This window comes from Bos taurus, chromosome 26 (assembly GCF_002263795.3).
Source record: "Bos taurus isolate L1 Dominette 01449 registration number 42190680 breed Hereford chromosome 26, ARS-UCD2.0, whole genome shotgun sequence".
Taxonomy (NCBI): Eukaryota; Metazoa; Chordata; class Mammalia; order Artiodactyla; family Bovidae; genus Bos; species Bos taurus.
Window position 1 is genome coordinate 25,572,419 of NC_037353.1, and position 27,842 is coordinate 25,600,260.

General features: G+C 57.7%; 5 protein-coding genes across 9 annotated transcripts in view; 3 read left to right on the forward strand and 2 right to left on the reverse strand.

The window, feature by feature from the left end:
* The window catches only part of LOC101905453 (scavenger receptor cysteine-rich domain-containing protein SCART1), an 84,187-nt gene extending 74,403 nt beyond the window's left edge, over window positions 1-9,784 (reverse strand). The window contains exon 1 of the mRNA XM_024985895.2: window positions 702-9,784. The gene's annotated coding sequence lies outside the window, so the exon portion shown is untranslated. The remainder of the gene's footprint in view (window positions 1-701) is intronic.
* SORCS3 (sortilin related VPS10 domain containing receptor 3) overlaps window positions 1-27,842 on the forward strand; it is a 979,390-nt gene that overhangs the window by 369,296 nt on the left and 582,252 nt on the right. The window lies entirely within an intron of this gene.
* On the forward strand, window positions 4,446-5,852 carry OR6AE1 (olfactory receptor family 6 subfamily AE member 1). Its single transcript, NM_001390812.1, has one exon. The coding sequence runs from the start codon at window positions 4,446-4,448 to the stop codon at window positions 5,850-5,852; it is 1,407 nt and encodes a 468-aa protein (NP_001377741.1).
* Window positions 11,528-25,739, forward strand: SPRN (shadow of prion protein). Of its 4 annotated transcripts, XR_009492947.1 has the most exons (4): window positions 11,528-11,862; window positions 12,589-14,609; window positions 23,001-23,404; window positions 23,660-25,739. XR_009492947.1 is itself a non-coding variant. In NM_001080321.1 (2 exon segments), a coding segment is annotated over 1 exon segment (432 nt). In that variant the 5' UTR covers window positions 11,753-11,862; window positions 12,589-12,604; the 3' UTR covers window positions 13,037-13,187.
* Window positions 15,400-27,482, reverse strand: MTG1 (mitochondrial ribosome associated GTPase 1). Of its 2 annotated transcripts, none has more exons than XM_059881817.1 (11): window positions 27,339-27,482; window positions 26,431-26,497; window positions 23,483-23,585; window positions 21,766-21,846; window positions 21,235-21,291; window positions 20,951-21,041; window positions 19,752-19,813; window positions 19,398-19,494; window positions 19,094-19,175; window positions 16,129-16,241; window positions 15,400-15,863 (listed from the first exon to the last, which is right to left on the reverse strand). In XM_059881817.1, exons 1-11 carry the CDS (start codon window positions 27,448-27,450, stop codon window positions 15,730-15,732), a joined length of 999 nt encoding a protein of 332 aa, XP_059737800.1. In that variant the 5' UTR covers window positions 27,451-27,482; the 3' UTR covers window positions 15,400-15,729.

Genomic DNA, 27,842 nt, shown 5'->3' on the forward strand with positions numbered 1-27,842 from the left:
CCAAAGAAGATGTACAGAGGGCCAATGTGGAAAGATGCTTCGTGTCATCAGTCATCAAGGAAATGCAAATAAAAACCACAATGAGATACCACTTCACACCCACTAGGGTAGCTATATATTTTTAAAAAACAGAAAATATCAAGTGTTGGTGAGAATGTAGAGAAATTGGAATGCTTGTACCTTTCTGATAAGAACATAAAATGGCGCAGCCTCTATGGACAATAATTCGGCGTTTCTCAAAAAGTTAAACATAAAATTCTCACGTGACCCAGCCATCCCACTCGTAGATATATGTCCAAGAGAGCTGAAGACTGGCACTCAAGCAAGTGTTTGTCCACAGGCGTCCACAGCAGCCTGTTTACAACAGCCGGAAGGTACAAATAACCCTAAGAGGTGGACCGAGAAGGAGAAGGCGGCACACACTTACAACAGCATATGATCCAGCCACAAAAAGGAGTGAAGCACTGATTTGGGCCACAGTGTGGATGACCCTGAGAACATCAGGCTAGACGAAAGAAGCCAGACTCAAAACGCTACCTATCATATTTCAAGCAACAGATAATCAGAATAGTATCAGAGTATAAACCAAAATATGAAACAAATGCCCGTGAGTCTATACTGATATAAATGAATGATTGGATAAAGAAAGAAAAGGGTAGAAAAGACAAATTTTCCATGCAGAAGAACTGCAAGTCATTTACCTCTGTATCTGTCTCAAGGAGGGAGAGTATGACCCTTAAATGTGGGCTGATGTGACGGCCTCCTTCCAGAGAGGACACTGTGCATGCAGGAGGGCGCCGTGGCAGGAAAGGACTCGCGGCCTGAGCCCCGTGCTCAGGGTCAACAGCAGTGACGGCCCTGCTGATGCTGTGGGTCTAGACACAACATGATGAGAAGGGCACTTTATCTCCACAGTCTTCCTCCCAAAGACCCATAACCTCGGTTTAATCATGAGAACAACATGAGACAAGCCCCAGTTTGCGGACATCCTATCAAATAGATTACCAAACTCCTCAAAATTGTCAAAAAAAAAAAAAGTATGCGAAGCCCACAGCCAAGCGGAACTAAGGGAACATGACAACTGAATGCGATGCCATCCTGGACGGGAGCCGGGCACGGAAAGAAAGACATGGGCGCAAACTCAGGAGAGCCGAGTAAGGTGCGCACTGTAGGTGACAATAATGTGTCACATTGGTTCGTAAATTGTAACAAACACACCCCCACACTAATGTAAGACCTCAGCGTCAGGAGAAGCTCTGCGTGGGATGTATGGGAACTGTCTTACTATCTTTGCAACTTTTCTATAAATCTAAACTGTTCTAAAATAATTTTGAAAAACCAAGGACTTCTGTTCATCAAAAGTCATCTTAAAGAAACGAGAAAAGACATAAACTGGGAAAAATATGTTTGCAAAACATCATAAAAATGATAACATACTGATGAAAGGAATCAAAGATGAACCAAGAAATGAAGAGATAGACCACATTCATGGATTGGAAGACTCGATATTGTAAAGATGTTAATTCTCCCCAAACTGATCTAGATTATGGTCAACTCCAATAAAAATCACAACAGAACACTGCATAAAATCAACCAGCTGAATCTAAAATTTACGGAAAGGCTAAGGAACTGAAAGAGGAAAAATTATTTTGAAAAGCAAGAGTAGTCCGAGCATCCACACCAGCTGGTTTCAAACCTACAAAGCTGTCGCAATTGAGGCAGTGCAGAATCAGAGAGACGACAAACCCAGAGACAAACGGAGCGGAGCAGAACCCAGAAACAGACCCGTGAACCCAGGTCCCTCACCAACACAGGCCCATGTTCTCGAGTGTAACAGGAATCTCACACTCACAGGGTTCAGATTCATGCCAAGTGTGCTCTCGTTAAAGTAAATCAATAACAAAAATACGTCCAGAAAATCTCCAAACATTTGAAAATATTAAAACACTCTTCCAGATAACCATGTTCTACCCGTATACTGGAACACACATCCTCAAAACATGCTGACAGAAGCCAGACAGAGAGGGGGTACTGGATGGTTCCGTTCTGTCACAGTCTAGAAAATAAGTAATCCACGAAGAAAAGACTCAGAGCAGCGTTGCCTCGAAGTGGGGGGTGAAGGGTTGACTGGGAAGGAGCGTGCAGGGTGCTTCTAAGCTGAAGGAAGTTTGTATCTTGATGAGGTGCAGGTTCACACATCTGTGCATTCATCAAAATTCACCAAACTTAGCATCTAAGATCTGTGCACTTCACTGTGTAAATTAAACCTCAATAAAGAAATTTAGAAAAGAGTGTATAAAGAACTCCTGCAAATCAATAAGTAAAATGTGGAGAGAAATGGGCAAAAGACACACACTCACAGGCATCTCACAGAAGCAGAAACCCTCATTGACACTAACCATGCCAAGTGCAGCAGAGAGAGGCAATTCATAGTGCAACACTATTTTTACCCTCTACATTGGCAGAGATTAGGAAATCCACCACACCATCTGTCGGAAAGGATGTGGTTCAATTGTAGGAGTGTAAGTCACACAGCCACTCTGAGGAGAGAACTTGGCATTTTCTTGTCACGTTGCATGTGAAGTTCACCCCCAGCGCTCCCGCTCGTCCGTGTAGCTCCAAGAGAAATCCTGGTGCGTGGCGCTCAGGGGCTGTGCCCAAAGGTCGAGGTCACCAACTGTGACGCAGGCGGACATGGCAGAACGTTACTGCTCAGGTGTCAGAACGAATGCAGAACAGCTACCAAGAAGAGAAAGGCTCTTCGTACAAAAAAGCAAGACCCAGAAGACAGCAGGCAGCATGAGACCCTTTGTCATAGCGTTTGCACACAAGCAAAACTAAGCGATATCTATAATTAAAATGCTTCAGGCAGCAGGGGAACCCCACGAGTGGTCCCTGGGGAGTGGGGGGAAGCTGGGGCCACTTAGTAGCCACTTCCTAGGTCTCGAGTTGAGAATAGGTTTACAAGAGTTCCATTATTTTACAACTAAATGAATAGATAAATGCCAAGTGTGGGAAGGAAATAAAATGAATGCTACTGGGTAGCATCCACTCCCCTTTGAACCTCAGGAAAGGGCCTTGAGGCTGAGAGTCTCAGGATGGGCCTCACCAGGGCCAGGGCACCTGGAAGGCAGGCAGCAGGCCAGACTGTTTGTCCCGAGGGGAAGGCGGGAAGCCCCCACCCTTTACTTCATATTCCCTTCTTACATTCCCCCTGGGGACCCTGCAGATTGCTCTGAGAGTCCCACAGGGGTGAGAAATCTCAATTAAAGTCCTCCAGGAAGCCAGGGGGGTGGCAAGGCCACTAATGAGCACCATAAAAGCCACCTGGCCACAAGGCAAGCGGGGGAGACTCGGCATGCTTCTCCAGGCCCTGGCTGGAGACCTGCAGAGACGTGGAGGTGCACCTTCAGCGAGGAGAGGGGAAGGGAGGCTGGTCTCAAAGCAAAGGGCTTGGGGGTGCTAGAGGGGCAGGCTTTCCGAGTTCCCCTGACACACACCACCAAACCGCTCGGCCCAGAGAGGAGGCCTCCTGGAGCCCCAGCTCTGATGCCCTGGGTCCAGACTGGCACCAACCCAGGTTCTGCAGACCCTTTGCAGGCTCAGCCTCTTCTGCCACGTCGCTGATGGTCTCATATCCCCAGAGACTGGGGCACCCTCCATTCTCTCTGCTCCCCCCTGCGCCCCCAGGGCCTTCCTACAGCCCCTCCCCACAGGGCTGAGCACCACTGCTGTCAGTGGGGGTCCCCGAGCCCCTTCGAGGTGAGACAGGAGCACCACGGTTCAGCCTCTGTGCAGGACAGGTAAACATAGGAGGAAGAGGCTGAGCGTCGCCCAAGAATTCCACTTGCCCCGGGAATCCCCTCCACCTCCCACGGGGCTCCCTGGTCCTGCTGGTGAGGGGAGGGGCTGAGGAGGCGTGGAAGCCCCGGAGGCCGGGCCTGCTGGCCGGGAACCAGCTCTGCCCCAGCCTGCCGCCTCCCTGCTGCCTACCCATCCTTCAGACACCCAGCTCCTGGGTGTCCTGGCCTAAAAGTCCCAAACCACCCGGCCCCTGAAAGGCTCTGAGTGGACCGCTTCCACCGTCTCCCAAAGGCCACTTTGAAGCTCAGAAAACACAGGATACAGACCTCAGGCCAGCTCAAGACAGGTCCACGTGGGGAAACCAAATGTGGGGATGAACCCTCCCCCCACCCCCAGCCCCAGGCCCACAAATCTGAGGCCCAGATTTTGCTCAGACCTGGAGATCCCACTGGCCTTCTGATGGAAGTGGTGTCCTTCCTGAGGATGAGCAGCCCTGGCCAGAGAACAGTGAGGAGAAGCGGTGCTCTGGGGCCCACATGGAGAAGGCCAGGGAGCGTGGGGACACACAGCTAGGACAGCACTCCAAGCACACAGAGCGGGCCTCCTCCCTGCAGTGTGCACACACGGGCCTGTGTGTGTGCATGTACATGGGTGTGTGTGTGAACCTGAATGTGTGCGTGTGCATGCGCCTGGGGGTGTGTGCAGGAGTGCACCTGGGTGTGTGCATGTGTGCGTTGTGCCTGGGTGTGTGTGCGCCGGCATGCACTGAGGTGTGTGTGTGTGCACGTGGGCATGCACACTCCCACATGTGGCTGTGTGCACAGTGCTGGGACAGGCAGCAGTGCACACCTGAGAGCTTCCACGTGAGAGTGGACGTGAGAGGTATGCTTGTGCTCACTTGTGTGCAGGTGGGGCCCCCCTGCCAGGGGTTTGCTCAGGGTGAAGTGTGTGTTGGGTTAAGGGTGGGGGGTGGTCAGTGCTGCAGCAACTCTGAGAAGGGGTTATGGTGCCCCCACCAGCTCCCAGGACCCAGTCCCCTGCCCAGCGCACATCGCACCTCCTCTCTCCACTGTTTCAAGGCGCTCAGAAGTGACCTCCCTGCCAAGAAGGCTATGAGCGACTCCACGGAGACGCCAGTGACAGAGTTCATCCTGCTGGGCTTCCCAGAGCTGTGCCACGTGCGGGGGCTGCTGTTCGGGTCATTCCTCACCATCTACATGGTGACCATCCTGGAGAACCTGGTCGTTATGGTGACCACCAGAGCCAGCCGTCGACTGCACACACCCATGTACTTCTTCCTGGCCAATCTGTCAGTGCTGGAGACCCTCTACACCTCAGTCACCATCCCCAAGCTGCTGGCTGGCCTCTCGGCCTCAGCAAGGACGATCTCCTTCTCAGGCTGCCTCGCCCAACTCTTCCTCTTCCTCTCCCTTGGCTCCTCCGAGTGCTTCCTCCTGGCCACCATGGCCTGTGACCGGTACCTGGCCATCTGTCACCCCCTGCACTACCCAGCCATCATGGACTCGAGGCTCTGCCTGCACCTGGCCCTCGGCGCCTGGCTGGGTGGCTTCCTAGCCTCCTGCATGTCCACGGCTCTCATCTCCCGCCTCAGGTTCTGCGGCCCCAACGTCCTCAACCACTTTTTCTGTGACATCTCACCCCTGCTGCAGCTCTCCTGCTCTGACACCGCCACCATCGAGGTGCTGGACTTCGTGGCAGCCCTCGCTGTGCTCGCCACCTCCCTGCTGGCGACTGTGATCTCCTACACCCACATCGTGGCCACGGTGCTGAGGACCCCAGGAGCAGCTGGCCGCCAGAAGGCCTTCTCCACCTGCGCTTCCCACCTGATGCTGGTGGCCCTCTTCTGCACCACCACCATCTTCATGTATGCCCGGCCTCACGCCATCAGCTCCTTTGACCTCAACAAACTGGTGTCTGTGGTCTACTCCATTGTGACCCCACTGCTCAACCCCATCATCTACTGCCTCCGGAACCATGACATCCATGAGGCCCTGGCCAAACTCCACTGGGCTCCCGGCCCCTCCTAGCACCAGCGGCAGGAGGAGGAACTTCAAACCCTCCCACCCTGTCATCTGTTCACCGCCACCAGCCCACGCACCAGGTGGGCCACAGCTCTCTCCCACCAGCACAGCCAGCGAGCTCCTCTCCTCCTCCCTCATCCTGAGACACAGTAGCAGCAGCCAAACTTCAAAGGTGCCAGCTGCCACTTTCAGGGAACTTCAGCACCAGAGCAGGGGACAGCTCCTCAGCCGGGGATGAGCCGGGCTCGGCTCTCTGATGTACTTTAGTTTTAGAATTTCTATCTGGTTCTTCTCACAGTCTCCCTTTTCTCTATCAAATTCCCAGTCTTGTTTCTTTCCTGTGCACATGTACAAGCTCCTGCGTTCTGTCCCTGACAACCTGCTTTCTGTACTGGTCTGTCTTCTGTCTAGATTGCTTTGTCACCATGGTGTCTGCAAGTTCTTAATATCTGACGTGGTGAATCCCTCTTCTTTGAACTGCTTTTTCAAAATTTGTTTAAATTTGACTTTTATCTTTTTGTATGAGCCCCCGAGTTCCTTAGTTTGCTTGGGCTGCCGTAACAGAGTACCACAGGGACGTCTCTGGCAGTACAGTGGTTAGGTTCTGTGCTTCAGTCCTTGGCTGGGGGTCTACGATCCAACAAGCTATAAGGCACAGGGAAACACAGCACCACGGACAGGCTGGCTTACACACCAGAAATGCATTTTCTCACAACTCTGGAGCCTGGAATCTGAGATAAGGTATCAGCAGCACTGGTTTCGGAGAAGGCAATGGCACCCCACTCCAGTACTCTTGCCTGGAAAATCCCATGGATGGAGGAGCCTGGTGGGCTGCAGTCCATGGGGTCGCTAAGAGTCGGACATGACTGAGCAACTTCACTTTCGCTTTTCACCTTCCTGCATTGGAGAAGGAAATGGCAAGCCACTCCAGTGTTCTTGCCTGGAGAATCCCAGGGACGGGGGAGCCTGGTGGGCTGCCGTCCATGGGGTCGCAGAGTCGGACATGACTGAAGCGACTCAGCAGCAGCAGCGTTGGTTTCCTCTGAGGCCCGTACCCATGGCTTGTAACCAGCCACCCTCATGTGGTCATCCCTGGGTGCGTGTCTGTGACCCAATCTCCTCTTATCCCCTCTTATAAGGACACTAGTCATATTGGGTCAGGACCACGCTGATGACTTCAACTTTTTTAACCTCTGTAAAGACCCATCTCCAAATATAATCACATTCTTAGGTGCTGGGGACAGGATTTCAAAATATGAATGGTGAGGCCACAATTCAGTCAACAGTAGGTTCCTTTAAGAACTCTGCTGAGATTCTTACTGGAATCACACACTCACCTAGGGCTGAGTCTGAAGGAGGCCCAGGCGGGCGCCCAGCTGTGCTGCCTCTGTTTCTCCCATTTATGCGGCTCTTCCTTTATGTTCCTTAATGATCTGTTTATTTTTGCCATAAAGATCCTTTGCATTCTGGGAGGTTTTTTATAGAGTCCATTGTTACTGTGAATGGCATTTTATCTTCTACTATTTCTTGTTTTGGTAGAGACTTTCTACCATAAGTTTTATCTGCCATAAGACACTCATGCAGCTGCAGTCACAAAATATGCAGGTAGCAATCTCTTGCACCAACGGGGACAAGCAGTCAGGCTGTGGGCAGTGCACGGCAAGCAGAGCAGCCCCACTGAGCACCTTGGACCCAGAACGCCCCTCCCCACCTTCCACCCACCCTCTGGCCTACGTGTCCAGCCTACAGTCCTCAGAGGGCGGCAGCAGCTCCCAGCACCGAGGCCGCAGTCCTCAGCGGAGGAAGGGGAGGGGAGATGTGCGGGCTCTGCGGCCCCTCCTTGGGGAACAGAGCCCTGCCCAGCACCCTCAGAGCACACTCTGCTTCCCCCGCTCTGCAGAGGCGAGGGCTCCCCAGTTCCGGGCGTTGGGGGTGAGTGGTCGACCACAGAGTCCACAGCTTCTCCAGGGCACGGCTGTCTCCTGGGCTCAGGCCTGTGATCAACAGAAGTGGTGAAAGTAGGAAGCGTTCCTTGCTCATAATTTTTGACAAAACATATTTAAAGGCTCTCCACTAAATATGATATCTGCTGAGGGTTTATCTGAAACATAGCTTTAATCAAGTTTAAAAAGTCATTTCTATGACTAGCTTTCTTGGCATTTTCCCCCACAAATGAATGTTGATGGAAATCAAATCACATAACAATATGTAAGTGTATCAGATCAACATGGTGGACATCTTAAATTTACAAAATGTTATGTGTCAGTTCAGTTCAGTTCAGCCACTCAGTCATGTCCAACTCTTTGCGACCCCATGAATTGCAGCACGCCAGGCCTCCCTGTCCATCACCAACTGCCCGAGTCTACCCAAACTGATGTCCATTGAGTCAGTGATGACATCCAACCATCTCATCCTCTGTCGTCCCCTTCTCCTCCTGCCCTCAATCTTTCCCAGCATCAGGGTCTTTTCAAATGGGTTAGTTCTTCGCATAAGGTGGCCAAAGTATTGGAGCTTCAGCTTCAACATAAGTCCTTCCAATGAACACCCAGGACTGGTCTCTTTTTGGATGGACTGCTTGGATCTCCTTGCAGTCCAAGGGACTCTCAAGAGTCTTCTCCAACACCACAGTTCAAAAGCATCAATTCTTCAGCACTCAGCTTTCTTTATAGTCTAACACTCACATCCATACATGACTACTGGAAAAACCATAGCCTTGACTAGACGGACCTTTGTTGGCAAAGTAATGTCTCTGCTTTTTAATATGCTGTCTAAGTTGATCATAACTTTCCTTCCAAGGAGTAAGCGTCTTTTAATTTCATGGCTGCAGTCACCATCTGCAGTGATTTTGGAGCCCCCCAAAATAAAGTCTGCCACTGTTTCCACTGTTCCCCCATCTATTTCCCATGAAGTGATGGGACCAGATGCCATGGTCTTCATGGTTTTCTGAATGTTGAGCTTTAAGCCAACGTTTCCCCTCTCCCCTCTCACTCTCACCAGGAGGCTCTTTAAGCCGTTTCCCCTCTCCCCTCTCACTCTCACCAGGAGGCTCTTTAGGCCGTTTCCCCTCTCCCCTCTCACTCTCACCAGGAGGCTCTTTAGGCCGTTTCCCCTCCCCTCTCACTCTCACCAGGAGGCTCTTTAAGCCGTTTCCCCTCCCCTCTCACTCTCACCAGGAGGCTCTTTAGTTCCTCTTCACTTTTTTACGTGTCAAATATATTTCAATTAAAAAAAAACTTAAAAAAAAGACATTTAAAAATTAAGAAATGGCTCGTTTTTGCTCAGGCCTGTGGACTGTGGCACATCTTCATCCTGCCGGGAAGCTCCATGGCCACCAATGAGACCAGTAGATGCAAAGAACTGACTCATTGGAAAAGACCATGATGCTGGGAAAGACTGACGGCAGGAGGAGAAGGGGGCGACAGAGGATGAGATGGCTGGATAGCACCACTGACTCAGTGGACGTGGGTTTGAACGAGTTCTGGTGATGGTGAAGGCCAGGGAGGCCTGGAGTGCTGCGGCCCGTGGCGGGGCAGTCAGACACGACCAAGCAACTGAGCAGCAAACATGAAGGGAAGAAGGAGGACCAGGGTCGTGTGTTGGGAGTGAAGGCACAACAGGAATACATTTTCATAATCAAAAAAACTGAAAAACAAACAAAAAAAGAAATGAAATGTGCCGTCTTCTTTTTCTGAGAAAATCATGAGTGTTTTTCTCCCTTTGTGCAGCAATGAGTGAAGTGTGTCCACAGACTTGAAACCACCTGGACCTGAGAGTGACGACCTGCTTTTAATGTACTGTTGGGCTCAATGGCTAATATTTGTTTTTATGTTTTGGTTTTTTGGGCATGAGGCATGTGGGATCCCAGGTCCCCAACTAAGGGTCGAAACTTCACCCCTGCATTGAAATGCAACGTCTTCCCACTAGGGAAGTCCCAGTGGCTAGTATTTCATTTGAATTTTTCATGTTAATATTTAAACATAAAATAGTCTAAATTGTTTCCTGTGCTTCCCTCACATTTCAACAGATAAGGCTTAGCTCCTCATGAAAGGGATCATTAGCCTCCCTCCATGGCTCCTCTCGCGGAGTGCCCTTGACCCTCTGCCTCTGAAGGGGGACTCCATCAGACTCAGAGTCCAAAACCACGCCCTTTCTCTTATATCTGCCGTCTTGTTTCTGTTCACCTAAAAAAATGTCCTTCACTTTGTAATTCAGTTCTGTTGGCTTTTTGCCACCTTGTTTTCAGAAGTTCTTACTTAGTCTGGACCTCTGTCCTAGCCTCCTGTTCTTATACAAACACAGTATCTCCCCCAGTCTTTCTGAGCCTATGGATTATTTTTGCTTTTTTAGGTTTTTCTCTAATTCCTCAAACTTCTTGAGCCTTTTTCCCCTTTTCTTTGCTGTGGTCTTTATTGTGCTGCAGACTTTCCTCAAACGTCTGATAAATGCTGGCTGCTATTGACACTTTAACAGGAAGCCTGTCTGGGAGCTGTCAGGCAGGACCCTTGAGAACAAGGGAGCAGGGATGTCCCTGGGCTGGGGGCCCTCTGAGCGCAGGTGACAGGGAAGGTGCCCGGTGTCAGCTGTGGCACTGCCCGACCGGGAGGCCGAGGGGGCACGCCCCTCACTGCCCCTGGCCTGCCCGCCCACTCCGGCTCTGGGCTCTGTGCAGTGGAGCCACATGTGAGACTGTTCCCGACTCTCGGTGCCCCAGGAGAGGGCCCAGGCCCGGCCCTGCCCTGGGAAGCAGGTCCGTGCGGCCAGGAAGGCGTGCCACATCCCCTCCCAGGGCCAGGGAGGGGGCAGTCACAGTCAGACCCCATGGGCAAAAATAAGAGAAGGTGGGCTCCCAGGGGACACACTGGAGCAGGGGAACGGTGCTGAGAGGCCACAGTGGTGACCTCCCTGCAGGCCCCACGTGGCATCCTGATCTCCTCAGAGAAGTGCCCTTGTTTCCTGGAGGTGAGCAACTCACTGGGGCTGTTCTGTGCGTGGGACCAGGGAGTCCACCAGAGGATGCAAGCCTTGGACGAACCCCGCCTCTCCCATCGCGCATAGCCACAGCAGCCCGAGGCCCCTGGCCCAGGACAGCGTGGGACGACGCAGCGGCGCTGAGCCTTCAGGGACCACAGGATCGAACAGACGCGGAGAGAGACGGTGTCACAGAGGCCTCTGCGGCACCGTGCACTCCTGACACCGTGAGAGCCGGTGTCCCCAGGGGGAGCGGCTCAGGCGAGGCCTAGAGTCTGGGGTTGGGAGGGGGCCGGGAGGAGACTCGAGGACAGACAAACCTTGGAAAGCAAGACAGAGCCAGGCCCAGGGGTCCAATCCAGCGGGGACCTGGAGGCCCGCTAGCTGGAGCAGTCGGGTCACAGATGGTGGGGCCGCCTGCCTGGCCCTGGAGGAACCTGAGCGGCAGCCCTGGAGGTGGGAAGAGGGGTCCCGGCTCCCCTTTCCCAGGCCTGGAAGGGGGCCTGCTAGGGCTGGTGCTGCTCTGGGTCTGGGACGCCCTGGAGAGCCATCCTCTCCTCTCTGGGCCCTGCGGTCAGGCGCCCGTGTGGACACACCCCCGGGAAATGGAGGGAAAGAGGAACTGGAGAGGATGTGAGGGAGATAGGGCTTGGGGTCAGGCCGGAGGGTGGGGGGGTGAGGGGACGGAGTGTGCGAAGTTGGGGTGAGGACGGATGCGGTGGAGCGGGGGGTGCGAGGTGCTGAAGCCCGTGGGGCTGACTGGTATCGGGGGACCAGTCAGGGTTGGGGTGCGCAAGGGATGGAGGACCGGGCGGCGAGTGGGGGGGTGCTGGGCAGAGGGGGGCTGCGCCTGCGAAGGCCCGCCCCTGTCCCCTCCCTCCCGTCCCGGGGATGAGCCTCCGCGTCTGCCCGCCCCACGCCAAGGGCGGAGGCCGCACGCACATCCCCGCTCCGCTCGGCGGCGCCGGCCAGGTCTCCGCCACAGCCCCCCTTCCGCTCGGGCCGCGGTCCTCGGAGCCGCCGCGGTTCTGCCCGAGGCCCGCGGCTGGTAAGACCGGGCGGTGGGGGGGCGCGTCTGGGGCCGGGAGGCGGGTGGAGCCGCCGCCCAGGGGTCGCCTCTGGTCCCCGGCCCAGCTGCGAGCCAGGCGGTAGCGGGAGGGGCGGAGCGCGAGGCGGAGCGCGCGGGAGGGGGCGCCAGGCTGGACCCTGCCCGGGGTGGGGCTGCGGCCCCGGAGCCCGGGGAGGGGCCTGGGAAAGCGACCGAGGCTCCCTGCTGGCCCCTCTTCCAGACCCTCACCCGCTTCCTTTGGGCCCTCGGACCTGGAGACGCAGCCTCACCCCACGGTGGCCGGTGGGCCTGCAAGCCCTGGAGCGGCCCACACATGGAGCCCCCTCCGCAGGCCTGAGCGCCCTCAACCGCAGGGGGCTCGCAAGCCCCTTCCTCTGCCCGCACTCCACGCTCCACACAGAATAACCCCACTGCAGAACCCTCACCCCCACCAGCCCCTTCCCGGCTACTGAACAAGACCCCCCATCCCCGCCCAAGGCCCCAGGCCCTAATCCTCAGGCAGGCCTGCCCCCAGCCCGCCCCAGCCCACTCCCCACTCCTCCAGCAGGCGAGGCCCCGCGTACCACCCAATGCCCAGCCCGCCCCTGACCGCTGAGCTCCCTGTGCCCGGGCCCCGAGCACCTCCCTACCTCCCCAAGTCCTCTGTTCCCAGCTCCTGAGTGCCCCGTCCTCACAGAAGCTGAGATCTCCTTCTCCGTCCTGCAGGTTCTGCTCCAGGAACATGAATTGGGCGGCCGCCGTGTGCTGGGCTCTGCTGCTAGCGGCCACCTTCCTCTGCGACGGCAGTGCAGCCAAGGGTGGCCGCGGTGGGGCCCGTGGCAGCGCCCGTGGCGGGCGCGGCGCCGCGAGGGTGCGTGTGAGGCCAGCGCCCCGCTACGCCGGCTCCTCAATGCGCGTGGCCGCGGGGGCGGCGGCGGGGGCCGCGGCGGGGGCAGCCGCAGGCCTGGCTGCGGGCTCGAGCTGGAGGAGGGCCGCGGGGCCGGCGGAGCTTGGCCCGGAGGATGCAGAGGACGGAGCGCCCGGCAGCAACGGAACGGGGAGAGGCGTCTACAGCTACTGGGCGTGGACCTCAGGCACGGGGCCCACAGGCCACAGGCACCTCTGCCCACTGCTGGGCGGGGCCCTGGGCGCCCTGCGGCTGCTGCGGCCCTAGGCTGGGCCGGGCGCATCAGGGCCAGAGCCGCCCCCAGCCTGTGCCCTCCTCCCAGGCCCCGCGGCCCCGATCGCCCCTCCCCTCCCCTGCCCACAGCCAGGAGCCTAGAGCAGTGTGGGCAGCTCTGGCCCCTCGGCCTGAAGCTGTGACACCTCCCGTCGGAGCCCCTCCCCATCTCACATCCTCCCAGGGGGCCAGCGGCCCAGCAGCCCCAGGATACCCTGCCTCCTGCTGGGGTTAGTCCCCCCAAGCCAGAACGGCAGGGGTCCTGCGGTTCCCGCACCGGTCCACGCTGGCCGGGCGCCTACCACTCCACAGGCTGTTCAGGCCACCCCAGCTCCTCTGAGCCCACCCTGGACACTTGAGTGCTGAGGACGGTGCTGACCACCTGGCAGGGAGGCGGGCCCTCAGGCTGGGCTGGTTCTGCCACAGCCCAGAGGACATGGTGCCCCCCGCCCCCCACAGAGGCAGCCCCAGGGACCGAAGGACTCGAGGAAAAGCGCTGGTCACCCATCCAGCAAGAAGAGGGGTGCGTCTGTGGATCTGTGAGCCCAGCATGGCCCCATGCTCTCTGGACACTCCCAGAACACCCTCACCCAGGGCCTGCCCGGAGCCTTGCCCTGCCTGTGGACCCAGGGCCACAGCCCTCTCTGGGCAGATGCTGTGAGGCCCACTGCTGGGGGAACCAGGGGACACAGCCCAGAGCAGCCCCCGAAGACTCAAGGTTTGCCCCTGGCTCCCGACGCCCAGAGTGAGGCAGCCCTGCCTCTCAGGTGCTTTTCCCTCCAGCTGCCGACCTGCCCCACCGGCGTGAGCCAGCCTGGGCCCAGGCTCGCCGGCGCGCCCTCTGGCTGGAGGAGCCCCAGGACCCTGCAGGACAGCTGCGGCCCGGCTCCTGGTCGGCCGGACTCTGCCTCCAGAACCCGCCCTTGCCTGCCCCGCGCCGCAAGGCCTGTGGACTTAGCTGACAGATTCGTGTCCAGACCAGCATCTCCAGGAGCCCTGCCGACTCTGCATTCCCAGCTGGCCCTCGGCTCTGGTTGCAGTCAGGGTCTCAAATTATCCACGGGGCCTGGACCAAGCATTTCTGTCCAAAGGCCCAGGCGCCAAACTGCAGGCCACAGCTCCCTGGAGCCTCCTGTGTCCACACTGCCAGATGCCCTCCATCCTCCCAGACTGAGCTCCGGGCTCCACAAGACCAGCGGGAGGTGGCCAAGCCCAAGCCAGGGCCTCAGAAGTAACATCTGAAAGTCTTAAACAGGAGGTCCCATCAGGGCAGCTCCTTGGCGACTCAGCCCTCCCTGATGGGCCTGGCCGAGCTGTGCTCAGCCTCAGACGCCCACGAGGACACGGACCATGGCTGGTCCAGACCCTCGCGCGCCTCTGCGGCGTGCAGCGCCAGCACACCGCTCGTGCGGGCAACACCGCTCCTGTCAGGTGACTCCACTCAACAACCCGGCTTCAGGAGACCTTGGCGTCTGCAGCCACACATCCCTGAACGCTTCCCACCCCACGGGGCAGGGTTCCGGCAGGAAGCAGGCGGCGCTCAGGGTGGGCAGCCTCAGGCGAACTGGTGAGTGTGCTGGGCGGGGGGGCGCAGCAGGACCTAGAGGGCCGCCTACAGGAAGAGGGGCCCTGGCGGAGTGCCCGGGAAGGTCGCAACACCACTGGCCACAGAAGAGCCGGAGCTGTAACCAAATGCAGCGCCCAGGCCCAGCACCCTTCCCTCCCCGCCCGCTTCCAGAATGTGCAGGCTGTGGTGGTGACCTTCCTGCCCCTCAGGTGTGAGCCCAGCAACGCTGGGCGCCGTCTCATTAGCTGGAAGGTGCTCGCAGGCGGCAGGAAGGCCTGGGGTCTCCTCTGACCGCCCTGGCTTGTGCACAAGCCGGGCTGTGAGCAGAGCGGCCCTGGGCACCAAGGGGACGGGGCCGCTGGATTCTGCCGCGGCTCCTCGGGACCTCCTGTGTGTGTGTGTGTGTGCACGCTTCAGTGGTGAAATAAACTCTGCTGCCAACCAGACCGCTCCTTATTGCAGGACCAGGACACTCAGGAACCTGACACACGAGCCCTGGGTGCTGAGCGTTCGTGTTGTTTTTCTTGGCAAGGGGCCCGCGGGGCTGCACAGTGAGAGGGCCAACCCCGGAGCCTCTTGTGTCCACACTGCCAGCTTTCTTGGGTACGGCGCCCAGATGCCCTCATCCTCCCAGACTGAGCTCCGGGCTCCGCAAGACCAGAGCGAGGTGGCCGAGCCCGAGCCAGGGCCGCAGAGGCAACGTGGCCGTTTGAAAGTCTTAAACAGGAGGTCCCAGCGGGGCAGCTCCTTGGCGGCTCAGTTCTCCCTGATGGGCCCAGCCGAGCTGTGCTCAGAGATAGGCCTTTTAATTTAAAATTTTAAAATTACAGATGATGGTTTCAACTCCTGAGAAAATGCCAGCTTCTCCTTAGGAAAGGAGCTGAGAGACACTGAACACCAGAGAGTGTCCCCCCACCCCGGGCCTGGCACACGGGATGCCCACCGCCCTGACGCTCACACCCAGGCCTGTCCGCTGGGACCAGGGGCCAGCTGTGGGGCAGGACGACTCGGCCTCCTTCCTGGAACAGAGACCCAGTGCGGTGAGCAGCGTGGGGACTCTGGGAATCCAACCCCAGCTGCAGAGCTGAGGGCAGGGGCCAGGCCCTCCCGCCAGACCAGCTCACGACTCCTCTGCAGAGCGGCCCTGCAGGAGGTCTCGGTCCAGCATCACGGGGCCCAGCAGCCCGCTGCGGAAGGCCCGCAGGAAGTCTCGGGCGGCTGCAGGGTAGTCGGGCTGGATGACGTTCACGTTCCCTGGGAAGGCAGGAGGCTCAGGTGAGGAGGGAGCCGCACGCGGGGCCCAGTCCAACCCCCTCAGGCCCACGCAGGTGGGCGTCTGCACAGCACATTCGGGAAAAACACCCGAATTCACAAGAGTGAGGGCATCATGGCCTGGAGCTTCCAGAGGAGGTGTGGCCCACCCTGCAGGCCCGGCCCCTCCCCTGCAGCCAAGGCAGACACCCCTCCCCCGACTGCCCTGGGCCCAACCCCCGCCCAGCCCCGGGGCTGCCCATCTCACCCGTGCCCGTCAGCACCTTCACCTTCTGGGTCTTCCTCAGCTTCACGGCCACCCGCTTCAGCACGCTGGCGATGTCGTCACAGGCCTCACCCAGGCCGTAGTGCTGCACGTACCTGTGGGAGGGCGGCAGTCACCGGCTCTCCAGTGACCCCTTCGTGGGTGCCAGTGACCTCCTTGCAGAGCTGAGGACCTCACCGACACCCACCTTCCACGTGGCCACAGGCAGCTGCCCCGAGACCCAGCCCCACACCGGGACCCTGGGTACAGCTGCCAGGACAGCTGACCGTTCGAGGGGGTCTCCCTGCAGACCCTAAGCAAAAGGACCGGAGTGTTCCCGATGACAGTCCCAGGGCAGGAATACCAAGACACCTGCCACCCGAAGGTCAGGGGCAAGAGCTGCCAGGCACACGCAGCGGGAAAACAGACCCGTCGGGGGAGAAAACCGGTCAGCTGGAACCGCCCCAGACACTGGAATCCACAGAGACCCTGAATCAGTTATTAGAACTGCATTCCCTGTGATTACAAAGCAAAGAACCCACACAGAAGACAATAAAAAGAAATAATCCGAATCTAACATCTGGAAGAAAACACTATGAAACACACGCTGAGGGAATTAGAGCAGCTCGAACTCTGCAGGGGAGAGGGCGAGGGAGCTGGGGACCCAGCGGCGCTGAGCCAGCGCTCCTGGAGCCAGAGCGGGGGATGGAGCCCTGCACCCACCGTCAGAGCCTGGTGACAGCCCTGCGTGGACGAGGACAGTGGCCGGGGTCACCCACACGTGCGTGACGCAGGCTGCACAGTCTGGGGGTGAGAGCCAAGGGCTGGGGACAAGCACAAGAAACAAGGGAACCGTGCCGGCGCGCAGTGTCATAAACTGCCCGAACGCTTGACGAGGAGAAACCGTCACAGCAGCCAGAGCGCCGTACGTACGGAACAGAGGAACAGAGGGCAGACTCTCATCAGAAACCGCTCCTCTGCGGACAGTCCGTCCACCGAGAACTCTGCCCACGGGGCAAACTCCCTTCAAAACGGAAGGTGAAATGAACACATCCTCCAACAGCAGCTGCACGGCCACTGGCGTCACAGGGAATCCTGGGCAGGGAGACGGCCCCACAGGGCGGGGCCCAGAGCAGACGGGGCGAGTCTTCACTTTACATCCATGTTTCAAGAAAGCGCAGCAGCATGTCTGCCGCAGAGAGCAACACGTGTCACAACACTGCCCAGAGGCGAGCTCCGCAGACGGGAGAGGCCCGGGCCTCACGGCACTCAGGCCACTGCGATGCCCTGCGAACCCCAGAGCCACCTCCGCCCAGGTTCTAGGTAACAAGCTGACAAAAGGGGATCGTGAAAAGCATCTGAGGGACTTCCCTGGGGGTCCAGGGGCTGAGACGCCTCGCTCCCAGTGCAGGGGGCCGGGGTCAGTCCCTGAGCAGGGACCAGATCCCACAAGAGTCCGCGTGCTGTGACTAAAGATCCTGCAAGCTGCAACTGAGACGCGGTGCAGCCAAGCGAGCTAAAGAGAAGGCATCTGACTGATCTAGAAGGTCAAAGAGAGAGAAAAGAAAAGGTGCACAGAACAGCTGTGACAAAGGCAAGATTGAAGATGTAACCCTAACGTCAGTGACCAGTCAGACATGAGTGGCCTAAACACCTAAACTAAAAGCAGAAACGGCCAGACGGGTGAAAAGCAAGGGCCAACTACATGCAGCAACAAACATTTTAAATGTAAAGACACGCCAGCTCAAAGTAAAGAGACAGGGGACAGGGACACACGAGGGAGATTTCAGAGCAGAGACTATCCTGTCCAGGATACAGGAGGTCACGTCCTCAAGTCACCAGAACACCACGACCTCCCCACGACACGGAGGCTGGAGACGTGAGCAGGACCGGCGGTGAGGGGCGAGCCCACCTCCTGCCCACAGCAGTAACAGGAAGACAGTCAGCAACACGGAAACAAGGGAGGAACGCGGACCGGACAGCAACCACCAGAACAAAAACCAGAGGTCAGAAAGTGGGGACCAGAAGCTGGTTCTGTGGGGAAAACCAAATGCCTGACCTGACGTCCTCAGGGTCCTCAGGGACATCTCTGGGGGCCTGCAGGACACAGGCACTCTCACCATCCTCACTGGTGAGGGCAAACCGACTGGACCTCTGCACAGCGACCGCCTGCACTGCCCAGTGTGAGAACACGGATGAACCCAGGGATGAACGCCCGGCCAGGCGGGCACTGCCAGCAGGGAGGCTGCACACAGGGCTCCCCCTGTGAGGCTCCAGAAGGTGCAGGAAGCAGGTGGGCAGGGAGGGGGCCACATGGCAGCACAAGAAACGGGGTTTCCTGGACGTGTAACGGCGTCACATGACTTTGCCAACAAAGGTCCATCTAGTCAAGGCTGTGGTTTTTCCAATGGTCATGTATGGATGTGAGCTGGACTATAAAGAAAGCTGAGCACCAAAGAACGATGCTTTTGAACTGTGATGTTGGAGAAGACTCTTGAGAGTCCCTTGGACTGCAAGGAGATCCAACCAGTCCATCCTAAAGGAGATCAGTCCTGAATGTTCATTGCAAGGACTGACACTGAAGCTGAAGCTCCAGTACTTTGTCCACCTGATTCGAAGAACTGGCTCATTTGAAAAGACCCTGATTCTGGGAAAGATTGAAGGTGGGAGGAGAAGGGGACGACAGAGGATGAGATGGCTGGATGGCATCACTGACTCGATGGACGTGAGTCTGGGTGGACTCCGGCAGTGGGTGATGGACAGGGAGGCCTGGCGTGCTGCGGTTCATGGGGTCGAGAAGAGTCGGACACGACTGAGCGACTGAACTGAACGGCTTCACGGGTGCACCCACATGTCACAACCTGTCAGACTGTACATTGATGACCACAGACTGTCCACGGCACCTCACGGTGCTGGTTTCAGTTATGCTTAGTGAGGCCGGGGGAGAGGGCCTGCCCCCTGCACTCACCCCGAGAGCTGGTGCCTGTTGAGGGTGTAGAGAAGGAAGTCAGCCAGGGTCTCCTCGCCCACGAGGTGGTCCAGCACGGTTCCTGGGAACAGGCGCGGAGGGGGAGGGCTTCAGCTCGCGCCCTGCCCTCCCCACCCCCGCAGTCGAGGGGGAGGAGGGCGCCCCCTCCAGGGTGGGCCAGGATGCCCGACGGGCTGAGGGTGCCAGGGGTGTCAGCTGTGAGCAGCCAGGCCAAGCACAGGCCACCCAGCCTGGGAGCCTGGGGGCCTGGGAGCCTGCTGTGGGTGGTGGGGGTCGGGCTCACCGCACAGGGCCAGTTTCAGGCCCGTCTCCACGCTTGGAATCCGAGGAGCCAGCACCCCAGGGGTGTCGAGCAGAAACATCAGCGGCCGCTCACACACCTGGGGGCAGAGCGTGGTCAGCTGGCCTTCTGCCTGAGGCTAGAGAAGACCCTGGAACCTGCCCCCCAGAGTCACTGCCACCAAGCTCTCAGCATCCCCACAGGATGCCACTGCTGAGTGACGTGGAGAAGGAATAAGGGCAGGAACCCAGCAGCCACCTTGCCCCAGGAGGACAGGCTCTGCCCTGACCCTGCATGCCCCTGGGATGGAAGACACCTGAGCCCTGGCCCAGGTATGGTATGAGGACAAGGCCCTACCTGAATCCTGGACATCACAGCTCTGGTGATCCCAGGCTCGCCGCCCACCCTGGTGGCTTTTCCTGCAGGATGAAAGGGAGACGTCAGTCTGTCAAGCGCCCAGGCAGATACGCTGGATGAGCAGCGATGCACATGGGAGCCTAGCGGGGCCCAGCGAGGGCTCTGCAGGGAGAGGACCGCCTCCCAGGCGCCACGACCCGCTGAGGCACGGCCGTGACAGCTGGCCAGGGCTGCCTGTTGGCATCGCCTTCCTCCCTGCAAGGCCGGCACCGCCCCAGGACCGCCCACAATGGCCCACCCGTGGGGCGGCTCCTGACACTGGCCGTAGGGTCCCAGCTCAGGGCGTGTCCCAGGCAGACCCTCCCCCTGTGCTGGAGCAACACTCGCATCCATCAGCGCACGGACAGGTAAACAAAACGTGCTTCGCCCACACAAAGGAGTGTTATCAGCCTCAGAAGGAGGGAGATCATGGCGCACGCAGCAGCGCGGGTGGACCCTGGGGACTCGGGCTCCGTGAAGCGGGCCCCGCGCAGCGCAGACCCTGTGAGCCAGGATGAGGCGCCCGAGGACCCAATTCACACGACAGAATGCACACCAGAGGCTCCAGGGCTCCGGAGGGCAGGCCCACTTGCGTCTGGAGGCTGACAGTGTGAGGCTTGCACAGCACTTAATGTACTAACACCAATGATGTCTTTAAAGCCACAATTACAGGAAAGTAAGCAACAGCTGACTGTAACAGTGCTCCAGCTGGCAGCAGAAACAGCCTGAGGTGACGGTCCGGCACAGGTCTGTCTCAGGGAGGTTCCCAAAGGACACACTCATGCAGAACACGAGTCAACACGGACTTGGCGTCAAACGCCAGCAGGCATGAGACACAGGCCCGGAGAGCCCTCTCCGGGTCCCGGCCTGACGTCTCCCCCACGTTTCCCACACGCCCTGAGCAAGCGGGACAAAGAGACAGAGTAACGGAAGCACAAAATCGCCCACGTTTAGAAACTGCACATATTAAACATTTAAAGACAGAAAGCGGATGAGGTATAAAATGTATTAGGGAATGACTGTCTCACCAGCTGACTGCACACCAAGCTGTCAGCTGGGCCTCCTGGTGCCAACAGCCCCCTCAGTGAGCTGGGGTCTCAGGCTCTGGAGGGTCGTCCCAGCACGAGAACCAGTGCCTGCCCCCCCAACTGCAGAAGTACCTTTCCTGAGGTGCTGCCTCCGCAGGGAGTTGATAAGCGAGGACTTGCCCACGTTGGGGACCCCGATCACCATGATGCAGTACTCCACGTGCTGGAAGCGCAAGGGCAGGGGGTGGGCACCACCCAGCCCCGCACCCCCATACCCCCGGGGCACCAGCGTGCCCACCTGGGGCCGCCCCACCCCACCTGCCAAGACCCGAGGGGGGTCCCCAGGCTGGGCTCAGCAGTGGGCCCGGGTTTCCCAGCAGAAGGGGCAGGCCCTCGGCCGGTCCTGGCCCACCAACCTCTCCTCGGTGATAGCGGTAGCTGCTCCCAACCAGCTCCGTGACCGTTGGGATGACCTGCAACCAACAACCACCAGGCACCTTCCGGGGGGAGCCCGGCTGCCCTCGGCCCCTGGAGGCGGCACTCCCACTGGCATCCCACCACCGGCCAGCGTGGTTCCACACACGTCAGACGCAGTCTGTGCTCTGCGAAGGGGTGGGGGTGGCCGGGGCCCTGCCCTGTCCTTCCGCAGGAAAGAGGAGAGCCCGAGGGGGACAGCGGGCACTGCCACGCCTTCCAAAGACGCATGACAGCCGCAGAATTCTCCAACTTGACCAGGAAAACAGGCACAGACCGTCCATGGCCTCCACTTGGGACTAAAGGCATCTCTCGGCCCGACCCTGCTGTTCCCACCCCCAGTCTGCCCGACCCAGGAGGTGACTGTGCCCCAAACCCAACAACATTCTGCTTCCTGCAGAAGCACAGTAATCTGTGGTGTTTCTTTAACATTTTAAGCAGAAGCCTCAGAGCACAAAACAGAAGAGACCCACCTGCTTGACATTTTCATCCTTCACACAGTTGGTAAAAACAACATGTTTTATGCCTTCTCTTTCTAAGTGTTGGATAATTTTCTAAAAGAGACAAGACGTTTCCAATTCAAACACCAAAGGAAGACATGGGCGGCGTCATAAGCTAGAGTCTGAGGATCTGCTCAAGGGCTGGGGACTCGAAAGGAGGCTGGGCCACCGGGGCAGGTGGCCTGAGGGCACGTCAGGGGAGGGCAGGCCAGCCCCGGGGCGCCCCTGCCGCGGGCTCTGTGGGAGGACACAGGACGGGGCCACACCAGGTCATCCGAAACCACCTGCAGCCCCGGAGACACTTGGCGCTGGTCTCCACTCAGTCACATCATCGCTCCCCGCCTCCCAACCAGCTTCCACAAAACAAGCCCCACTTACACTAAGGTTTGAACCCAGCTACAGAATACGTGGAACACTTTAAAAGCCCCAAAGTAAACTGACACTAACATGAACTTACTGGCCTAAATGTGAAGCGAAATCACCGTATGACTCTTATTTTTACAACCAGTACTGCACTGTTTGAGAACCCCTTGGACTGCAAGGAGATCCAACCAGGCCATCCTAAAGGAGATCAGTCCTGAATATTCACTGGAAGGACTGATGCTGAAGCTGAAGCTCCAACACTTTGTCCACCTGATTCGAAGCCCTGACTCATTGGAAAAGACCCTGATGCTGGGGAAGATTGAAGGTAGGAGGAGAAGGGGACAGCAGAGGATGAGATGGTTGGATGGCATCACCAACTCAATGGGCATGAGTTTGAGTAAGCTCCGGGAGTTGGTGATGGGCAGGGAGGCCTGGCGTGCTGCAGTCCATGGGGTCGCAGAGTCAGATACGATTGAGCGACTGAACTGAACTGAACTGAACTACATTGTTTGATCAGCTACTGATTTACTTAAAGGAATAAAAAAGCCATTCATTGATTCAGTTAGTTTTGCTGATTTATTGTTTGCTATGATGATGCAGATGAAGGTCAGGCCCACAAAGACTTCGTGAAGTCACACTGCAGGCTGCGTACAAATCTGCATGGGACTCCCCCTCCCAACCTGCATAGGCAGACACGGGGGTGGAGTTTAAAGAACTCAGTGTACCACAGCCAACTAAGAAACCAGAACGCGTTCCTGCTGCTGCAAAAGGAAAAGCTACACACACACAAAAGCTGACTCGATTTCAAGATTCTGACACCTACTCTCTCTGTTTCTCTTACTCAGGGACAATAGGAGACATCACCCCTGGACACTGTGTCCCCATCCAGCAGGGCTCGGGGACAGCCCCAGTTGCTTTGGGTCTCACACCTTCCAGATCACTCAGGGGGCAGCAGGCAGCCCAGAGCTCAGACCAGAGGTCTGGGAGGACACAGGGAGCCAACGCTGCTGCACCAAGAGGCCTCTGGGTCGGAGAGCAGGGTGATGGCCACTCGCCCCAGGAGGCAACTGAAACGCGAGTGAGTGAAAGTTAAACAAGAGACAGGCATCCGTACCACAGCTGCAGCCACATGCCGCGTGCTCACAGCCTCGAGGGCCCTGCAGCCACTCTGTGGGAGCACGGCTCCTCCCCTCGCCCATGGCTGGACCCCCGCTGAAGGATACAAACTCTTTGGTCACCTGAATGACAGGTTAGTCTAAGGCTAGTTTGCTAAAGCACGCAGGCCTGGGCAGACCAGACCAGAGATCCGGTCAGACTTGAGCCGTACCTGCTGCTCCTTCAGATCTGCCAGGTCCATTTTGTTGAGGACGAGCAAGTGAGGCTTAAGCCCAAGGGTTTCCTGAAACAGAGGGTTTCGGCCCGACAGTGGGATGTGGCAAAATTAAGGCAAGATTCCATCAATTTGACCACCAATTGACATACTTTCCCTTGTCTTGTTACGCAGACTGGACCGCCTACAACAGGACACCCTCGGAAGGAAAGGACAGTGCAGAAGCCTGTCTGGAAGCAGGCGCGCTCCAGCCAGCCCATCCACGAGACCGAGCCGACCCCAAGTCCTGCACTCACCGCCTGAGGGCCACCGAGCCTCTGCAGGCCCCCGGCGCCTCCTGCGGACAAGAGGCAGGGCAGCGCCCTCTCGTGGTTCCTCAAACAGGAATGATGGCGGCAAAAACAAACAGAGCTCAACGGAAGGTTTTGTGACTAGACCACTGTTTAGCTGCCAAAAGATCTGGTCACTCAGGACAAGTGCCTCCCACGAGTCCTGATCAATGTATCTCATGCCACCGCCGCCACCCCTGGGCATCTGCATGGAGACCTCCAGCGAGCCCACCTCCTCAACGCCAGGGGCAGCCCCTTCCTATCTCCGCCAGGGGCCCCCGGCGCTCACTGTGACACCAGCACATCAGGAGGGGAGGTCTGTGTCTGCATGTTGGGGGTGCTCAGCCCTTCCCTGGTGCCTGTCCCCAGGAGTCCCGAAGCCTCAGCATGCCCAGGTTCCAGGCCCCCAGTTAAGCCACTGTGTCCCCACCACACCACACAGGGACAACAAAAACAACAACTTACTTTCTCCATAAGCAGCGCTCTGCCCTCAGAGGTTAACCAAGCCTGAGCTCCCTCAAGGGCCGTCCTGGAGAAGTCAGGACACCCAGCGAGCAGAGGAGGGCGGGGCGGAGGCGGCCCCCCTCAGCACACGGGCAGCAACGGCAGGCTTCCTCGTCCAGAAATCAGACATGCAACCGCCACCACACCCTTCTGACTGGCATGAGATATTGTACGAACTGAAACATTTAACCTACGGTAGAGAAACTGGAGAGTTTTCTCAGAAATTCCAAGTACAGATGGTGATGACTTTCAAACCAACACCTGTGTCTTCTAGAGAGCCTCTAAACACAGCTCAGGTAAATACAGCAAAAACAGGGTGTGCAAAGCACGCTCATTACTGAGGGAGATCGTTCCCTCTTCTGGTGCATCCTTTAGTACAGGAAGGAAGCCTGGTTGGCAGCTACTTTCTAATGGAGGTGTCATATCCCACCTGGAGCCTGCTACTGCTGCAGTGAGTTGGAAGGCACGGGTGTGCCAGGCGGAAACCTGAGACGAACGAGCTACCCTGTGTCAGAGGGAGCTTCTGGGCCCCGCACCAGGGATCCTGACTCACTGGCCTGGAAAGTGGCCTGCTGCTGCTGCTGCTAAGTCGCTTCAGTTGTGTCCAACTGTGCGACCCCATAGATGGCAGCCCACCAGGCTCCGATGTCCCTGGGATTTTCCAGGCAAGAGTACTGGAGTGGGGTGCCACTGCCTTCTCCAGGAAAGTGGCCTAGATATTAGTATTTTCAAGAGCCTCCCGGGGGAATTCTAATATGTAGCAAGGATTGAGAACCACTGCTTTAAATGTCAGTAATTTGGGGTCGCAAAGAGTCGGACACGACGGAGTGACTGAACTGAACTAGGACAGGTGACCCTGTTGGCCACTGAGGTGCCGACTGGACCAGAGCAGGGACCAGAGAAGGCAGATGGGAACAAGGTAACAGTCAGGAACACTTCTCCAGTCGTGTGCACTGCCTGACTCTGGAAGGTCTCCCCTGCACTACAGCTCCACACCCAATCCCAGTGGGGTTGGGGGAGGGCTCCCCTCACCAAGAAGTTCTCACCACCAGCTGGGGTCCTTCTGTTCAGCACAACTCTGACTCCATGAACCTGGAGATGGCATCAGACCCCATGGTCTGGGCTCAGGAATGCCACCGCCCCTCACGTCAAAGAGCAACTGCAGTTGAGGTCTGACAGAAAACAGCAAGATTCTGTAAAGCAATTATCCTTCAATAAAAAATAAATTAATTAAAAAAAAATAGCAACTCCAAGTCCAGGTTGTCACCTGTCACTTCTGACCAACAGGCCTGAATCAGGGGTTCCCAAGACCCTTCCCTGGGTTCTAGCAAAACCAGTCTGGACAGTGGCTCAAGAAATTGAGAGAAACATTTTATTTATTGGATTAGACTTATGATCTGGCTTCCCTAGGGGCTCAGAGGTAAAAAAAAAAAAAAAAAAAAATCGGCCTGCAATGTAGGAGATGTGTGCAGGACACACAGGTTCAGTCTCTAGGTGGGGAAGATCCCTTGGAGAAGGAAATGGCAGCCACTCCAGTGTTCTTGCCTGGAAAATCCCATGGACAGAAGCCTGGCGGGCTACCGTCCATGAGGTCACAAAGAGTCGGACACAACTTAATGACTAAACAACAAAAAGGACACAACTCTGGAGCAGCCAGGTGGAAGACATGTCCAGGGCGAAGGCTGGGAAAAGACGTGGAGCCTCCCCCTCTGCGGGTGCCTCTGCCTGCATCTCCACCCTCTCAGCAACCAGGAAGCTCTCCCCACCCCACCCCCCAATAGTCTGGGGTTTTCTAGCAGCTTCATTACACAGGCGGACAGAGTGAAACGCTGGCCTTTGGTGAGTGAACTCAACCTCCAGGGCCTAAGGCGGGGGTGGCAGGGGTAGGACTGAAAGCTCTAACCCTCCCATAGCAAGGCTGGCGCCCCCAGCAAGCAGCTCCCCCGTAAGGGACCAAGGTCTTTTCCAAAACCACCTCATTAACAAGAGACACCTTATCACACCCCTCACGATGGAAACTCCAAGACTTTCAGGAGCTCTGTGCCAGAACCAGGACAAAGACCAAATAGGTACTGCTTATTCTAAGCGACCACTTCACCACCACTGAAGGATATCCGGGCGTCATGGACCTCGATGATGCAGTCCACCAGCCTCAGGCTGCTCTGCATCTTCTTCAGCCCTGGAAAACAGGAGAGGGACGCCTCAGGGGAGGACGGGTTCCGAGCTTTTAATAAAGTAATACTGAAGCACAGTTAGTTGCTTTACGGCGTTGTGTTCAGTTTCTCGGGTACATTAAAGTGAAACGGCTATACAGAAACACTGCCCCTCAGCGTCCCCTCACTCAGCCAAGCCCAGTCTTTCGGGCACACCCACAAACATTCCTTGTGGCTGGATCCCTTGCGGTTCAGACAGTAAAGAGTCTGCCCGCAATGCGGGAGACCCAGGTTCGATCCCTGGGTCGGGAAGATCCCCTGGAGAAGGGAATGGCAACCCCCTCCATTCTCATCTGGAGAATTTCATGGACAGAGGAGCCTGGCGGGCTCCAGTGCATAGAGTTTCAAAGAGTCGGACAGGACTGAGCGACTTCATTTTCTTTCTTTTCAAACATCTCGCCTCCACCGCCTGCTTCTCGCCCGCGGTCGCCCCGTCCCACTGATGGAGGGGCGGCGCGGGCCGAGGGCCGCCACCCTCACACCGGGCGGCGCTGGGTCTGCAGGCGCTCTCGGAGCCAAACTCTGAGAAAAGGAAGAACCTCAGAGGGTGCAGGCGAGAGACCGCCAGCTCGATCTACGCCTCAAGGTGCTCAGGTAATTAAACAGCCGACTTCAACCTGGAAAGTGCTTTCCTAGCCCTGCCTCATTCCGTCCCCAAATAACGTCCAGGAAATTGTGTCCTTTTCCAAGCAGGTGGGCACACGGGCTTCGAGCCGAGGAACAGGGCCTGCCGGGGTCAGCTCACGAGCCCGCCCCGCGGTGGACCCGCGAGGAGCCGGGGAAGCAGCGCGCCCCGCCGCGCCTCACCCTTGGCCATGTGGCCCGGAAACCAGCGCGCCACGTCGCGACCTTCCAGAGGGAAGCTCTCCCGCCAGGCCGCCCGCACGGCGGCGCAGAGACTCCGCGGAGACAGCCTCATGGGTCCGCGTCCCAGGCTCCGCGCAGCACTACGGACCGCTCCACCCACGGACCTGTCCGCCGGGCCCGTGCGACCCCGCACAAAGGTTCCGGGGCTCCAGCGGCCGGCGCGGCCCGCGCATGCGCACGACGCTGCCTCGGCCCGCAGGAGGCGCTTAGCGGCCAGTGCTGGGGCTGGGCCGGGGACCGGGGGTGGGGACGGGGCTGGGGACCAGGGACGGAGCAGGGGACGCGGCTGGGGGCCGGGCTGGGTCCCTCGGGCGGGCTTCAGGGAGGGCTACGAGCCAGGGCCGCACCCGCGCAGTTCCGGGAGTTCTCAGGGGTCCAGTCTTCATTAAATTAAAAAATCCTGGTTCTTCCTTAACCATATTCTGAGTGACAAAATTTAGTAGT

Bases quoted from the DNA above. Each gene is read 5' to 3' on its own strand.
- OR6AE1 (NM_001390812.1), top strand. From the start codon at position 4,446: ATGTACATGGGTGTGTGTGTGAACCTGAATGTGTGCGTGTGCATGCGC.
- MTG1 (XM_059881817.1), bottom strand. From the start codon at position 27,450: ATGAGGCTGTCTCCGCGGAGTCTCTGCGCCGCCGTGCGGGCGGCCTGG. The intron at 23,586-26,430 runs ATCCTTCAGTGG...ATTTTGCCACAT, and splicing joins GAGGTCCATGACGCCCGGAT to CCCACTGTCGGGCCGAAACC. The intron at 21,292-21,765 runs GTGGGTCTCTTC...TGTTGGTTGCAG, and splicing joins AGGATGAAAATGTCAAGCAG to GTCATCCCAACGGTCACGGA.